General features: G+C 44.7%; 2 protein-coding genes across 2 annotated transcripts in view; both read left to right on the top strand.

The window, feature by feature from the left end:
- Window positions 1-18,128, top strand: part of LOC138671353 (piwi-like protein 1) — a 176,822-nt gene that overhangs the window by 51,412 nt on the left and 107,282 nt on the right. The gene's annotated exons all lie outside the window — the stretch shown is intronic.
- Window positions 15,399-18,128, top strand: part of LOC138671815 (putative uncharacterized protein ENSP00000383309) — a 28,107-nt gene continuing 25,377 nt past the window's right edge. The window contains exon 1 of the mRNA XM_069759950.1: window positions 15,399-15,512. Coding sequence (XP_069616051.1) covers window positions 15,399-15,512 — 114 coding nt within the window. The remainder of the gene's footprint in view (window positions 15,513-18,128) is intronic.

The following is an 18,128-nucleotide window of genomic DNA, read 5'->3' as shown; positions in this document are numbered from 1 at the left end:
GTCCTCCACTGAACAAAGCAATCCCCCATGGTTAGTCCTGTTACTAATTTTGAACTGCATTTAGGCCACTTTATTCTTTGGGCCCATATCTGTTTCCCCCTCATCCTGCCCATTGCCCAGCCAGTGATAGACGAGTCTGCTGGTACATTGACCCATAACACAACATTCCCCGTGCACGCTACACTGCAAGATTGTGACCCTGCTGAAAGTCAGGACCCCCTTCCCGCATACCATACCAACTTACACGGGGAGAAAGAGGAAGGTGCAGATGAAGGTGCAGGTTCCTTCATCAGGTGGGGGGAGGAATACTCGTTGGCGACGTCACTGGCACAGGGCCTCTCATAGTATGCAAAAGTGTTGCTGCCGGTGGGAGGCGCCCCTGCCGTGCAAACACACCGCTGTACTTTGAGGGGCCCTGTGCCAGTGCCAACGAGTGGGCCCCCCCTGCTTGCTCTGGATCACAGCACTTGAAAAAGTTGAAATACTTACCTCTCCCTGCTCCACTGCCGTGACGTGGTCCTGATGTCCTGGACCCTCTAATTACTTGAACCAGCCCTACCCCCCACAACTTTAGCCAAATGACCCCCAATTTCCAATGCCTTACTATTATTATAAGGTAAATTTAGATTGACAAGCTTCAGGAATAAGAATGTATGTTTTTTGCCATTAAAATGGACACTGTACATGTTTTCCTGGCCTCCACTCACTGCCGACTATGCTCCCCCATTGACTTGCATTGGGTTTCGTGTTTCGGTCGATCCCGACTTTTCGCGATAATCGGCCGATTCCACTCGACTCGACTTTTGAGATAGTCGGGTTTCGCGAAACCCGGCTCGACTCTAAAAAGGTCAAGGTCGCTCAACTCTAGTTATCACGGTACGATGAGAAGCTTTCAAGTCTTGTTCATAGGACATGCATGTAAAAAAAGTTGAAGAAAAATGCTGTGAAAGAACTAAGGCGAAGCAGTCCCGGCCGGTGGCAGTGCTTCAATGCGAGAAGACAGAGCTGTGTGCTACAGACAGATTAAACCTGGCGTTAAATATGCTTATTTTGTACATTTATTTAATCAGGACTATTCACCAGGTGCTTACTCTTAAAGAAAAATGTCATGGTATTCTCATAAAAAATGTAGTGGTTTATTGAATTGTCCACAGAAAAACCACATTGCAGCAAAACATAAAAGTAGATGAAATAGTTACGAATAGATTGTCCATGTGTAAATATCAGCGCTTGTTACTCATCTTTCCCAGAGTTCTGAATGGTAAAACCGTCAGTTTGTGTGAAGTCTGAAATCATCATGGCTACCAGCTGCTGTTCCTTCTTTGTGTGACTTGTCTCATGTCCATGGAGAATGATGGTGAAGGCAGGAGGTAACAGCCCCACGTGACAAAAGCCCCCCACCCTCCTAAGAGACGTTATTTATATGTCCCACAGACCACGTGTTCTCTGTATATGGTGTTGACTTATACTCTGAGCTACATACACAGAAATAGCTTTTGTAATGTCAGCAAGAAGCAATGTGCTCAGTACAGAATTGAAAATAAGAATAATTCATTTAATAATTAATATTTAACAATTCCCCCTTTTGAGGGTGACAGACATTGATTGGAACCCTCAAAGTAAATATATTAATAAGATCTTCTTTCTTCTGTTCTTCTTCTTTGGCAAAATATTTCAATAAATAATAATAATAATAATAATATTGTTATATGTTCTCAATAATATAATGATATGTAAATTCATGTTATGATAAGCCGTGACTAATATTCATATATATATATTATACTTCCCTATATCTACTTGAAGCATCTCAGGTCTGATGTCATCTGGTCTTCATCTTGGTTCTTTTAAAACAATCTTTATTATAATTCTTTTGAAATAGATGATAGCATGTAGATATTGTAGAGACTGTGTGTCATGTGTCAATCAAAATCCATAAAATCAAATGTTGATAAGAAAACAAAGTTCGTAGATGAAATGTAGCTTTAATATCTGTGTAGTGTCACCTTTAGAGACCTGGACTTACATTGGCTCGCCTTGGAAATCATCTGGAATCCTTCCATATCGTCCGCACTGGTCTTGGAACAGGTGTGACATCTTTGGTCAGCACAGCAAGGGTTACAGTGACTCTTCCTTGCTAAACATAGCACCATAACCAGTCCTTAGTGCACAAGACACATGTCAGGGTTGTAGCGTCCTGACAATTATTTGAGTGTTCATCAGCTTTCATGGAAGTCTTATAGGTGATAGGAAACCACTGGAACATGATAAGAACGTAATGACACAGTTCATCTTTGATACTGTACTCATACTTGTCAGTGATGGATGCTGCAGTCGTGAGTGGTGACATGAATTGTATTTGACACAGTCTATCATTATTCAGAAATCATAGCATTGTTACCTTGTGGAACTTTTGGATAACGGCTTTTCTTCTTGCAACTTTTAAGAATCAATTGAATTTAGAAATATGAAAAGACATTATTAACGTAACTCCAGTATCTTGATTGAAGTCTTCATTCCCTATTCTATACCAAATCTGGTAATTTTCCTAACCTATAATATCACAGCGTACCATAGCAATCAATAATATTAATATAATTATTATCAAAATATTAATATGGAATTTATATTTGGAAAAATAAAATAATAATAATAAATGATAATACATTAATAACCATATTCTTTATGTGATTGGAAATTTTTATGTCATAGGTGTAATTTCTTTTTGAACCCATAGATGTCAGTGTGTCTTTTACTGAAACTTTATTAATAATCAATAATATGTAAGTATGTATAGCCATGAACCAAAATAAGAATATATATGAATAAATTAATGAATGAGTGAAAGAATTGTCGTATTTAACTTTGAATTGAAACATTTCTTATATAATGAAACCATATGATCATTATATTTAATAAAGCAATATTCTTGTAGACATTACTTTATTAAATATTGATTTTTTTCTTGAGATAAAAAATAAAAAATAAAAATTAAGAATAAAAATGAAGTAAGAAAAAATTAAAAATCGAGAATAAAAATGAGAATAAAAATAAGGCCTTTATATGTTGATGACAAATGCTGAGGTTATGTCTCAGTAACACATTTCCTTAATGTTTCTATTATTATTATTATTATTGTTATAGCGCCATTTATTCCATGGCGCTTTACATGTGAGGAGGGGTATACATAATAAAAACAAGTACAATAATCTTAAACAATACAAGTCATAACTGGTACAGGAGGAGTGAGGACCCTGCCCGCGAAGGCTCACAATCTACAAGGGATGGGCGAGGATACAGGAGGAGAGAGGACCCTGCCCGCGAGGGCTCACAATCTACAAGGGATGGGTGAGGATACAGGAGGAGAGAGGATCCTGCCCACGAGGGATCACAATCTACAAGGGATGGGTGAGGATACAGGAGGAGAGAGGACCCTACCCGCGAGGGCTCACAATCTACAAGGGATGGGTGAGGATACAGGAGGAGAGAGGACCCTGCCCGCGAGGGCTCACAATCTACAAGGGATGGGTGAGGATACAGGAGGAGAGAGGATCCTGCCCACGAGGGATCACAATCTACAAGGGATGGGTGAGGATACAGGAGGAGAGAGGACCCTGCCCGCGAGGGCTCACAATCTACAAGGGATGGGTGAGGATACAGGAGGAGAGAGGACCCTGCCTGCGAGGGCTCACAATCTACAAGGGATGGGTGAGAACACAGTAGGCGAGGATAGAGCTGGTATCTAGATGTTGTCATAACCTTGGATTACCAAAATATTGAAATTATGCAGCATATAATACCCTTTATTAGAGAAAAAAATGACTTTTATAGTACTTAATGTTATTATACCCAATAATACCTTATTCATATTTCTTTTTTATTAAAATGTGTGGAAAAGAGGTATTGATGAAATGTGATGATGTGATCAGGATCAAAAACACATTTCCCCCCTTAATACCAAAAAATATTATTTTATGAAAAAATTAATTAGTAAAAACCAAAATTAAAAATAATTAATTTTATAACTGTCATATCAGCTTGTGCCATATATTTGTTTGAAGATGTGTACCCATCTATGTAACTAAAAAAAAAAAAAACACTAGATATCATAAAACTATCATTAGGAAAAAATGTTCTAAATGTAGATTTTCTTGATAAACCATATTGATGTGTGATTGCACTTATTCACTATTAACTAAATCAATAAATAATAATTACTATAGAAATATAGTAATATATGGTGAGCAGCTAATATTTAAATATATCTTAATATTCTAATAATTTAACTGAATCTTATTTCCCATAAACAAATTGTTTTTTTTTTTTCTTTTTCCCAACATACCATAAATTAGTCTCTTACGTTACACTCTCAGCAGCTGCTCATACTCTCATCTGTCATCTGTCACTCAGACTGTGACACACATAGATGTTGAAATTACATACATCACATACAAAGAATAAGAATACATGTATATTAACCCAAAATAGTGTATCCTAATTATCAATGTGCATTGTAAACTATAAAATTTAATATTCTAATATTCCTTTGACTATTCCCCAAATATTATCTAACACTATCTACAGTAACGCTACGTTCTAACCTATAGATAGGACTCATCCATAAGAAACTTGAGCATTAGTATCTGCTACAGTTATATTTGGTACAGGCCTGCAACTGAATCCATTTGACTGAGGAGGTTTCTAAATTCTTTTTAAACTAAAACAAGGGTATATGGTATCTTTATTTTATTTTTTATTTTTATTTTTAACCCACAGTTGTCACATGTCATGCACCATGCAGTGGAGAAAAAAATATTATAATATTACCATTCAAAGGAAAACAAGTTTTAGATTATGTTACAGAAAGAAAACTTACAGTACACAAATTTTAGATTATGTATTATTTAAGTGATATATATATATATATATATATATATATATATATATATATATATATATATATATATTGCAATTATTATAGCTTCCTGTGTAAATAAAGACATAAATCCATAAATCCATGTAAGCGGTTGTTTTGTTCAATCCTTGCTTTGAAAGCAAAATTCTAAGGGAAAATGAAAGATAAAGGTTAATTTCATATTTATTTAAAAACAAAATAATTTAAATATCTTATGCATATGTATATATTTAATAAATGTATTTCATGTAATTCTAAATATTATTACTGGAGTAAATGTTTAATTATTTCACTATATATATATATAAAATTACAATTAATATAATCTCTACTATGCTACAGTATTTACTGTATACTATATAAATATATATAACTGCAGAATTATATTGTATAAAATAATTACATTAATAAATAATACATTGTGTAACTCATTTACACATCATATATTATAGTTACATTTTTAGCCAACTCCTAAACCAAAATTTACCTCTCTGTTGATAATTTGTTGAAAAATTGCCATTTTTAGACTTATGAGTTGTGATAATGGAGTATTCAGCTCACTTCTTATGCTCAACTGTTTCTGTCTGTCAAATATACTACAAACTGGAACCGCGCTTAGGTGGTGCAGGTAACTGACCCCTACTCCCAGGGGTGCAGTACACTTAAGTGCAGCAAAGAATGCAGACACTGAAGTAACCCACTGTGGATAGTGTACCGCGTGGGGCCGCAGGACAACAAACTGCCCACTGGACGGTAGCAATATAACTGCGCACTGTATAAGCAACACTCCTTGCTCCTCCAATACAAATGATACCAGCCGGCGCGGCGGCCGTCCACACAATGATAATGATAATAGGACTGTGGCCCTTACCGTATGCTGGATGAACTGGGACACCCGACTGGTCCTAGGAAATGTAGGGAGGGTGCGCGATGCTCCTATCTGTGACCAGAAGCGGGGCAAGTGCGAAAGTGTTGTCCGGAGGGTAGGTTTGTGTACAGAAAAGCTCGAACGTTGAACAACTTGCTGGCCCCCACAGCCAAATTGGCCTACAACAAACAGGACCCGGTGGGTAGTTTAAAATCCAGAACCAACGGGGGTTTTATGCCATGTAGGGGGTGTTTTGGTTGTACACACACAGGGATTGAGATAAGTTGACAAAGTACATTTAGGGACTCCAGTGGCACGTTGACATTTGACATTCGGGATAGAATTACATGTTTCTCAACGGGGATAATCTATTTGATTCAATGCCCTTGCGGGAAGCTGTATGTGGGTAGGACCAAAAGAAAGCTTATGGTCCGAATTAGGGAACACCTGAGAAATATTCAGAAGGGATTCTTGGGCCACCCCCTATCCAGCCACTTCCAAGAGGTACACAATGGGAGTGTTAGGGACTTGTTATTTTGTGGGATTCAGAAGGTACACCAAAATTTGAGGGGGGGCAATTTCGTGAAACAAATGTCCAAGATTGAGTCAGAATGGATATTCAGATTGGACTGCCTTGCCCCTAAGGGTCTGAACCATGATTTTGAATTATACGCGTTTTAAAGGCTTAGGCTAATCATTACCTGTGTTGTATATTATAGATTATTTCATTTTTTTTACTGAATATTTGTTATAAAGACTGTGGACAGCCTCTTGAGGGGGTATTGCGCAGTGAGGACCTCTGAATTCCGTGTCCCAGTCATGATATGTATTTGGTCCATATATGATTCATAAGATATATATTCATATTTTTTATTGTATTTTTATATATTTATATTTTTTCATATTAATTTTTTGTTAGGGCGTCATATTTGGGCCCCAGGCCGTGTCAGTGCGTTTTTGAAGAGTTTTTAATACGTTTTATGAATAAAGCGTTTTTAATATGTTTTACTATTAAAGTTATAATTTTATCCATAGGGTTTGTGTTTTTGGGTATTTGTATTTTCTAGAGAGCTGGTGGACGTCTATCCATATGCACAAATATCGGAGTGTATGCTCAATTAATATTTAATAGCTAGGGATCAGTTGTTATCCAATTTGAGGGACTAATACTATGATATGCTGATGTGCTTGTATTTGAGTTACATGGTCATTGCATTGACTGGGGCGGGTCTGAGTTCTGGTGGGTGGGCCCATAGAGGTGGCGAGGGCATTTATAGAATAGGAGTCGTTGCTGGGCTGTAACCCTGAGGAAGAAGGGCGTTTTCCCTTCGAAACGCGTCGGTTAGCCTTTTTGGTCCCAGCGAAGCTCCTTTTGGCCTGTGACGTCACACGCTGCTATCCAGCAGCGGCCATCTTGGTTTCTTAGTGCAACCAGGAACGCCTCCAGCCGGGACGTTCCCTGGCTCTGCACTTGCGTCTCTCTGTTCCGGTCTCGCCCGAGCATACACCAGTGTGCCTACCCTCCGGACAACACCTTCGCACTTGCCCCGCTTCTGGTCACAGATAGGAGCATCGCGCACCCTCCCTACATTTCCTAGGACCAGTCGGGTGTCCCAGTTCATCCAGCATACGGTAAGGGCCACAGTCCTATTATCATTATCATTGTGTGGACGGCCGCCGCGCCGGCTGGTATCATTTGTATTGGAGGAGCAAGGAGTGTTGCTTATACAGTGCGCAGTTATATTGCTACCGTCCGGTGGGCAGTTTGTTGTCCTGTGGCCCCACGCGGTACACTATCCACAGTGGGTTACTTCAGTGTCTGCATTCTTTGCTGCACTTAAGTGTACTGCACCCCTGGTAGTAGGGGTCAGTTACCTGCACCACCTAAGCGCGGTTCCAGTTTGTAGTATATTTGTTTCGTTTTTACAGAATTGGCACATATTCTGAGGATACCAGCAGCTAGGGGTTTGTGTTTTTCTAGTGTTCCCTATATATCCATTAGGCATTAGTGTTGAGCGCCAGTGTTATTGTTTTGTATATTTGTTTCTGTCTGTCAATTTCCGCCATCTTTACAGAGAGATCTGAACCTTCAGCTTTTAACCCTTTCAGAGCAGCTTCATACATAGTTATTAAGGTTGAAGGAAGACTTTAAGTCCATCTAGTCCAACCCATAGCCTAACCTAACATGCCCTAACATGTTGATCCAGAGGAAGGCAAAAAAAAACCATGTGGCAAAGAGTAAGCTCCACTTTGGGGAAAAAAACCCTTCCCGACTCCAGATACGGCAATCAGACTAGTTCCCTGGATCAACGCCCTAACAAGGAATCTAGTGTATATACCCTGTAACATTATACTTTTCCAATCCCCTCTTAAATTTAAGTAATGGATCACTCATTACAACATCATACGGCAGAGAGTTCCATAGTCTCACTGCTCTTACAGTAAAGAATCCACGTCTGTTATTATGCTTAAACCTTTTTTCCTCCAGACGTAGAGGATGCCCCCTTGTCCCTGTTTCAGGTCTACGATTAAAAAGATCATCAGAAAGGTCTTTGTACTGTCCCCTCATATATTTATACATTAAAATAAGATCACCCCTTAGTCTTCGTTTTTCCAAACTAAATAGCCCCAAGTGTAATAACCTATCTTGGTATTGCAGACCCCCCAGTCCTCTAATAACCTTGGTCGCTCTTCTCTGCACCCGCTCCAGTTCAGCTATGTCTTTCTTATACACCGGAGACCAGAACTGTGCACAGTATTCTAAGTGTGGTCGAACTAGTGACTTGTATAGAGGTAAAATTATGTTCTCCTCATGAGCATCTATGCCTCTTTTAATGCATCCCATTATTTTATTTGCCTTTGTAGCAGCTGCCTGACACTGGCCACTGAATATGAGTTTGTCATCCACCCATACACCCAGGTCTTTTTCATTGACGGTTTTGCCCAGAGTTTTAGAATTAAGCACATAATTATACATCTTATTACTTCTACCCAAGTGCATGGTCTTACATTTATCCCCATTAAAGCTCATTTGCCATTTATCAGCCCAAGCTTCTAGTTTACATAAATCATCCTGTAATATAAAATTGTCCTCCTCTGTATTGATTACCCTGCAGAGTTTAGTGTCATCTGCAAATATTGAAATTCTACTCTGAATGCCCCCTACAAGGTCATTAATAAATATGTTAAAAAGAAGAGGGCCCAATACTGACCCCTGTGGTACCCCACTTCTAACCGCTACCCAGTCCGAGTGTGCTCCATTAATAACCACCCTTTGTTTCCTATCCCTGAGCCAGCTCTCAACCCAGTTACACATATTTTCCCCTATCCCCATTATTCTCATTTTATGTATCAACCTTTTGTGTGGCACCGTATCAAAAGCTTTTGAAAAGTCCATATACACTACATCCACTGGGTTCCCTTGGTCCAATCCGGAACTTACCTCTTCATAGAAACTGATCAAATTAGTCTGACATGAACGGTCCCTAGTAAACCCGTTCATATTTCTCCATAGCTCTGCCATATAGTGCTCTGCACCGTTCATATTTCCCCATAGCTGTGCCATATAGTGCTCTGCACCGTTCATATTGCCCCATAGCTCTGCCATATAGTGCTCTGCACCGTTCATATTGCCCCATAGCTCTGCCATATAGTGCTCTGCACAGTTCATATTGCCCCATAGCTCTGCCATATAGTGCTCTGCACAGTTCATATTGCCCCATAGCTCTGCCATATAGTGCTCTGCACCGTTCATATTGCCCCATAGCTCTGCCATATAGTGCTCTGCACAGTTCATATTGCCCCATAGATGCTCCACATATACAGTGGGGCAAAAAAGTATTTAGTCAGTCAGCAATAGTGCAAGTTCCACCATTTAAAAAGATGAGAGGCGTCTGTAATTTACATCATAGGTAGACCTCAACTATGGGAGACAAACTGAGAAAAAAAAATCCAGAAAATCACATTGTCTGTTTTTTTATCATTTTATTTGCATATTATGGTGGAAAATAAGTATTTGGTCAGAAACAAAATTTCATCTCAATACTTTGTAATATATCCTTTGTTGGCAATGACAGAGGTCAAACGTTTTCTGTAAGTCTTCACAAGGTTGCCACACACTGTTGTTGGTATGTTGGCCCATTCCTCCATGCAGATCTCCTCTAGAGCAGTGATGTTTTTGGCTTTTCGCTTGGCAACACGGACTTTCAACTCCCTCCAAAGGTTTTCTATAGGGTTGAGATCTGGAGACTGGCTAGGCCACTCCAGGACCTTGAAATGCTTCTTACGAAGCCACTCCTTCGTTGCCCTGGCAGTGTGCTTTGGATCATTGTCATGTTGAAATACCCAGCCACGTTTCATCCTCAATGCCCTTGCTGATGGAAGGAGGTTTGCACTCAAAATCTCACGATACATGGCCCCATTCATTCTTTCATGTACCCGGATCAGTCGTCCTGGCCCCTTTGCAGAGAAACAGCCCCAAAGCATGATGTTTCCACCACCATGCTTTACAGGTAGGTATGGTGTTTGATGGATGCAACTCAGTATTCTTTTTCCTCCAAACACGACAAGTTGTGTTTCTACCAAACAGTTCCAGTTTGGTTTCATCAGACCATAGGACATTCTCCCAAAACTCCTCTGGATCATCCAAATGCTCTCTAGCAAACTTCAGACGGGCCCGGACATGTACTGGCTTAAGCAGTGGGACACGTCTGGCACTGCAGGATCTGAGTCCATGGTGGCGTAGTGTGTTACTTATGGTAGGCCTTGTTACATTGGTCCCAGCTCTCTGCAGTTCATTCACTAGGTCCCCCCGCGTGGTTCTGGGATTTTTGCTCACCGTTCTTGTGATCATTCTGACCCCACGGGGTGGGATTTTGCGTGGAGCCCCAGATCGAGGGAGATTATCAGTGGTCTTGTATGTCTTCCATTTTCTAATTATTGCTCCCACTGTTGATTTCTTCATTCCAAGCTGGTTGGCTATTGCAGATTCAGTCTTCCCAGCCTGGTGCAGGGCTACAATTTTGTTTCTGGTGTCCTTTGACAGCTCTTTGGTCTTCACCATAGTGGAGTTTGGAGTCAGACTGTTTGAGGGTGTGCACAGGTGTCTTTTTATACTGATAACAAGTTTAAACAGGTGCCATTACTACAGGTAATGAGTGGAGGAAAGAGGATACTCTTAAAGAAGAAGTTACAGGTCTCTGAGAGCCAGAAATCTTGATTGTTTGTTTCTGACCAAATACTTATTTTCCACCATAATATGCAAATAAAATGATAAAAAAACAGACAATGTGATTTTCTGGATTTTTTTTTCTCAGTTTGTCTCCCATAGTTGAGGTCTACCTATGATGTAAATTACAGACGCCTCTCATCTTTTTAAGTGGTGGAACTTGCACTATTGCTGACTGACTAAATACTTTTTTGCCCCACTGTATATTTTTTGTGCACCTTAATTTCCTTACCTTACGCTTTCTTTCATTTCTTTTATATGCTCATTGTTTTCCCACCTATAGTTTGCGAGTTATTTAACAGGGTGAGCAGGTGAGAGCCGCCGCAGAGTGGGGGCGCAAAAATTCTATCAGGGTGCCAACCTCCACTGCTAGGAAGGGACAGCAGTTAAGTGTAGGGTCATTGTATTAGGCTAGGTGCACTATTAGATTCTTTTAGTATTTTTTGTGTTTCACTGGGAATTGGTATTTTTATGGTAATCTAATTAAAACTATATTTTTAAGGGGACAATATGTTACACAGTTCAGTTGGCACAGGTACAACATTTTCACCATCAATCCTAGGGAAAAAATGGTTATCAGATGCATCATTACATGATAAAGCATGGTCAGGTAACACATGTGATTTCCCATCATCATCATCATCATCATCATCATCATCATCATCATTATCAGGCTTAACGTTACCCTCATTAGTAGATTGGGGAGGGGTGTCAGGAAAGTAGTATGCAACCATCCTCCCCAAATCAGTCCCCAACAAAACATCAGTGGGCAAATTATCAGACAGCCCCACTTCCTTCACCCTGCTCCCGGCACCCCAATCAATATTATCCCAGGCCATTGGTGAGGGACAGCTGATGCCCCCAATCACAGTGACAGTTAGGGTTTACCCTGGAATTATTTCTTCAGGGGCCGCCAGTTCGGGTCGGATGAGGATTCGTTCAGCCCCGATGTCCTTGAGGCCTGTAGCCAGTGGTGTAGGAAGTGGGGTGCGGGCCGCCCCAGGCGACACAATGCGGGGGGTGGGTCACCGGGCCACGGACAGCGCTGGCTGAAGAAAAAGAGCGCGATCTGCACTATACAGCGGATTATCGCTGGCGGCGGCCATCTTCCAGAGGCCGCGCGTGCGCAGATGGTGGTGCTCGGCTTCCCGGGGCTTCAGGAAAATGGCCGTGGGATGCCGCGCGTGCGCAGATGGAGATCGCGGCGGCCATTTTCCTGAAGCCGAGTTCGCATGGCTGCAGAAGCCAGCACGAGCAGAGGTGGTGCTGCAGCAAAGGTTCAACCACTCAATGCCGGCCCTACTTGCAACCAGGGGAGCGCAGACCTCCGCCTGCAGCTGGCTCTGCAACAATGCTCCGCAGATGACCTAGAGAGACGTCTGCAGCTGGTCCTGCAATTCGAAGAGGCTGAGAGCCGAGCGGGAGGCTGAGAGAGCAGAGCGCCAAGCCCAGCGAGAACGTGAATGGGAGATGCTCCGGCAGGGAAGATGTCCTCCACCTCCCAGAGCCGTGAGCCCAGCAGCGCTCAGATACCGAAGCCCCGGCCCGATCACTTTCCTGTTATGGAAAAGGACGGGAACTTGGACACTTTTCTGCGGGCCTTTGAGAAAGCCTGCATGCAGTACCAGCTGCCTACTCAAGAATGGGCATGATACCTGACCCCTGGGCTGACAGGCAAAGCTCTGGAGGCGTTTGCTGCCCTCCCTCAAGAACAAGATGGTGACTATGAGGCAATCAAACAGGCCCTCATAGCCAAGTACCAGCTTACACCTGAGGTTTACCGTAGAAAGTTCCGGAACCTCCAACGTGGCCCACACGACAGCTACGGCGATGTGGTGCATGGACTCAGGACCCACTTTAACCAGTGGATCCAAGGACTGTCAGTGACCACCTTTGAGTAGCTGGGAGACCTGATGATCAAAGACCAGTTCTTACATCTTTGCCCAGCTGAGGTGCGACAGTTCGTGATGGACAGAGAACCCAAAGACATGACGAGAGCAGCGCAGATTGCCGATGCCTATGAGGCCAACCGTATATCGGAAGTGCGGAAGCCAGTCACCACCAGCTGGAGAGGGGGTAAGCCTGCAACCAACGCCAGTACCCCTGCCAGCCAACACACCAGAGGTCCTGGCCCCGTGGCCAACAGCACCAGACCTACCACCGAACCTCGCCAGTGTTTCTTCTGCAAGCGGACTGGTCATATCAGTCCCCATTGTTCAGACAAGCAGAAGAACCTCCCAGCCAAGGCCCCAGGGCCTAATGCAGCAGTTCTTTTGGTGGGTGGTGTGGTTGGGAGGGTGTGTGACAACGTACAGCACGTCACTGTGGGAGGCCATGTGGCTACAGGCCTCAAGGACACCGGGGCTGAACAAACCCTCATCCGACCCGAACTGGCGGCCCCTGAAGAAATCATTCCGGGGAAAACCTTAACTGTCATGGGGATTGGGGGCATCAGCTGTCCCTCACCAATGGCCCGGGTTTATATTGATTGGGGTGCCGGGAGCGGGGTGAAGGAAGTGGGGCTGTCTGATAATTTGCCCACTGATGTTTTGTTGGGGACTGATTTGGGGAGGATGGTTGCATACTACGTTCCTGACACTCCTCCCCAATCTACTAATGAGGGTAACGTTAACCCTGATGATGATGATGCTTTATCTTGTAATGATGCATCTGATAACCATTTTTTCTCTAGGATTGATGGTGAAAATGTTGTACCTGTGCCAACTGAACCTGATAACCATTTTTCTACAAAGTTAAATGTGTCCATAGGTACAGGAGTGTTCAGCCACGTCGCTCTGCGGAGTGAGACGGCTGAGGAACCCCTAACAGAGGCAAGTGTCGGTGCTACAGGAAATAGGGAGAAGCATGGGAACTGTGAGAAAGGTGATGCCTTGAAATTGACCAGTGCCACCGAGGAAGGTAACTGGCCCATAAGTAGCACTGCCCCTGGAGTGTTGGGGGTGGATGGGGAGGTAGAGCCCATAGCAGCGTCGGCTGATGGGTCTGTAGAAATCCCCGGGGAGACAGCATATGTAGCTGCTGTCACCCGCAGTCAGAGTGCCCAGAACGCAGATAACGGTCTGCCTTCCGGACCCTCCTCAGTCATCATTGTGACTGAACCAGAGGTGGACCCAGAGCAAGTCCAAGAGGGTTCCCGTGGGGAAGGGACCCTGACATCGCTTCTGGCTTCCCCTAGCCAGGAGTTTCAGGCCGCTCTGCGCACAGATGCGAGCCTAAAGAGTTTGAGACAACTCGCCGAGACGGACACCTTCGTGACTGAGAAGGAGAGGGTCTTCTGGGAACGAGGAAGGTTGTACCGGGAGACAGTACCCGGAGAATCACAAAAGGAGTGGTTGAGGGAAAGACAGCTGGTCGTCCCGCAGCAATTCCGGGGTGAGTTGTTACAGATTGCCCATGAGATCCCGCTAGCTGGACACTTGGGGATCAGCAATACTAAGGCCCGGCTGTCTCAACACTTCTATTGGCCTAAGATGGGGACAGATGTGTCAAACTACTGCCGCTCCTGTATCACCTGTCAAAGAGTGGGGAGGGCGGGGCCTGCTCTTAAGGCTCCCCTGATCCCTTTGCCAGTGATAGAGGAGCCTTTCCAGAGAATCGCGCTGGACATTGTGGGCCTGCTGGCCATCCCCAGCAGCTTTGGAAAGCAATACATCCTTACTTTGGTAGACTACGCTACCCGGTACCCAGAGGCAGTAGCTCTGTCGTCAGCTAGGGCAGATAAGGTGGCGGATTCCCTGTTGGCCATCTTTTCACGTGTAGGATTTCCCAGGGAGATGCTTACTGATCAAGGGACCCAATTCCTGTCTCACCTAATGGAGGCTCTCTGTAAGAGAATGCAGGTGAAGCACCTGGTATCGAGTGCGTATCACCCACAGACCAATGGCTTGTGTGAACGCTTCAATGGTACCCTCAAACAGATGCTGCGCATGCTGGTTGAGACCCAAGGGCGCGACTGGGAGTGGTACCTCCCACACCTGCTATTCGCTTACCTTCGAGCTCCTGTATGGCAGGCGAGTCCGGGGACCCCTTGGGTTGGTAAGGGAATCCTGGGAAGAGGAGCTGAACCCTTCTGAAGTGTCCATAGTGGAGTATGTCATGCGCTTCCGTGACAGGATGCAGACCTTGACGCAGTTGGTGCATGACAACATGACGCAGGCTCAGGCTGACCAGAAGCACTGGTACGACCAGAACGCCCGGGAGCGGATCTATCACGTGGGTCAAAAGGTGTGCGTGCTGGTCCCCGTGCCAACGGATAAGCTTCAGGCAGCCTGGGAGGGCCCTACGTCATCTACCAACAGCTCAACCCGGTCACCTACGTGGTCACGCTTGACCACACTCGGGGTAGGCGAAAGGCCTTTCACATCAACATGATGAAGGCTCATCACGAGCGTGAACATTTCGTCCTACCGGCATGCAGCTTACCCGAAGACGGCGAGGAAGACACCCTCCTCACCCTCCTGGACATGCTGGCCCAAGCAAAGGCCGGTGGGTCCATTGAGGACGTGGAGGTAAGCGTCTCACTAACCGAACCCCAGCGGTCGCAGTTGCGGACCAAGCTGGAACCTTTGCGGGCCGTTTTCTCCAACCGACCTGGAAGGACTGAGTTAGTAGTCCACGAGGTGGACACCGGGAATCAAGCCCCACTACGGCGAACACCCTATCGAATCTCCGACCAGGTGCAGCAGGTTATGCGCCAGGAGATCGATGAGATGTTACAGCTGGGGGTGATTCGACGGTCAAAAAGCGCGTGGGCCTCACCGGTAGTTCTCGTGCCAAAGAAGGACCGGACCACCCGGTTCTGCGTGGACTACAGGGGGCTCAACGCCATCACAGCCTCTGATGCGCACCCAATGCCGCGCATCGAGGAGCTGCTTGAGAGGTTAGCTGGCGCAAAATACCTGACAATAATAGATCTGAGTCGAGGATGCTGGCAGATTCCCCTGAGCCCAGAGGCGCAGGAGAAGTCCGCTTTTATCACACCCTTTGGACTGTATGAGTCCACGGCCATGCCCTTCGCCATGAAGAATGCCCCTGCCACTTTCCAGCGGATGGTCAACCACCTGCTTCAGGGACTGGAGAAGTACGCAGTGGCGTACTTGGATGACATTGCCATCTTCAGTTCCTCCTGGAAGGAACACCTGCAGCATCTCGAGGAGGTGCTCAGGCAAATTCACTGAGCAGGACTGACTATCAAGCCGGGAAAGTGCCAGATGGGCATGAAGGAGGTCCACTACCTGGGGCACCGGGTAGGCAGAGGCACCCTAAAGCCAGAGCCTGAGAAAGTGGGAGCGATCATGAACTGGCCCACTCCCAGGACAAAGAAATAGGTGATGTCCTTCCTGGGCACTGTAGGGTACTATAGGCACTTCGTACAGCACTATAGTAGCCTGGCAAAACCCTTGACGGACCTCACCAGGAAGAAGCTACCCCACATCGTCAACTGGACCGACGGCTGTGAGGGGGCCTTCCAGGCGTTGAAAACAGCACTGGGTAACACCCCTGTGTTGCAAGCAGTCGACAGCAGTCGACCGTTCTTGGTACAGACTGATGCCAGCGAGTTTGGCCTCTGTGCTGTACTCAGCCAGGTTGACACGGAGGACCAAGAGCACCCCGTGTTGTACCTGAGCAGGAAACTTTTGCCGAGGGAAGTGGCCTACTCCACCATCGAGAAGGAGTGCCTGGCCATAGTCTGGGCCCTGCAATGCTTGCAGCCCTACTTGTACGGTCGCACTTTCACCGTGGTGACCGACCACAACCCTCTGCGCTGGTTAAACACCATGTGTGGAACCAACGGCAGGGTGCTACGCTGGAGCCTTGCCCTTCAGCAGTTTGACTTCATTGAGCACAAAACGGGCAGGGATCATGGCAATGCAGATGGACTGTCCTGCCAGGGTGAACCTACTGAGGTGCGCATGGAGGCAAACCGAGGGGTTCTGCCTCCGTAGCGCAGACCAAAAGGGGGAGGTGTCACGATATTGTATGAAATATAATATGATTTTGTAGCTGCGGGCTAAACCCCCCCCCCCTTTCTCTCTCTGGCTCCCTTTGTTTCTGAATGTGTGTGTAGAAGAGCTTTTATGGCTTCTTGCTGCATTCCTGATTTTCAGCTCCCAAATCCCTCATGCCCCTCTTATAGGAATTTTTTACGATCGGTATAGATGCATAGTTGTACCAGCTTAAACTGGTTGGATCTCCCTTGTAAAACATGAAGTCCTTTGTCCTAATATTGCAAGATATTGGGCCAACGATTTAGGCTAGGAAAACAATGAGTACATATTGCTAAAGTCCATCGGCGCATCTATCCGGCACTGTAAGCAGGAGCCTCCAAGTCCAACAGGGACAGAGTATGGATTTCTCTGGAACTGAGTGTCCCTACTAGCCTAAATTTAATATCTATAGAGAGCAAATCTTAATGCAAGATGAATGCTGGGTGTGTTATGATCCTGACATGTTCTGTAGCGGAGATACAGGCATTAGACAAACTTGTGTTAAATCTAGTAAGACTGAAGAGATAGGAGGGTCTGGGTAAGCCAGCCCTGTTGGCAATGTCACGAGCAGCGGTTTATAAGTTTCTGCCAGACCCCCAGCAGTGAGTTTTGACATGAGAAGCCTGACTGCCAGTCCTGATGCATTGGGACATATGGTAACTAGCCTGGTTGCCTGCAATGTCTGAACACATGTAAGTGTTAATTTCTCATTTAACCCCTGTTATTTTTATAATTACCTTGTACATATTTTCAGTTGTCTCATATTACATAGTAACATAGTAACATAGTTAGTAAGGCCGAAAAAAGACATTTGTCCATCCAGTTCAGCCTATATTCCATCATAATAAATACCCAGATCTACGTCCTTCTACAGAACCTAATAATTGTATGATACAATATTGTTCTGCTCCAGGAAGACATCCAGGCCTCTCTTGAACCCCTCGACTGAGTTCGCCATCACCACCTCCTCAGGCAAGCAATTCCAGATTCTCACTGCCCTAACAGTAAAGAATCCTCTTCTATGTTGGTGGAAAAACCTTCTCTCCTCCAGACGCAAAGAATGCCCCCTTGTGCCTGTCACCTTCCTTGGTATAAACAGATCCTCAGCGA

Source organism: Ranitomeya imitator, chromosome 3 (genome assembly GCF_032444005.1).
Source record: "Ranitomeya imitator isolate aRanImi1 chromosome 3, aRanImi1.pri, whole genome shotgun sequence".
NCBI lineage: Eukaryota > Metazoa > Chordata > Amphibia > Anura > Dendrobatidae > Ranitomeya > Ranitomeya imitator.
This window is presented reverse-complemented; position numbering and strand designations above follow the sequence as displayed.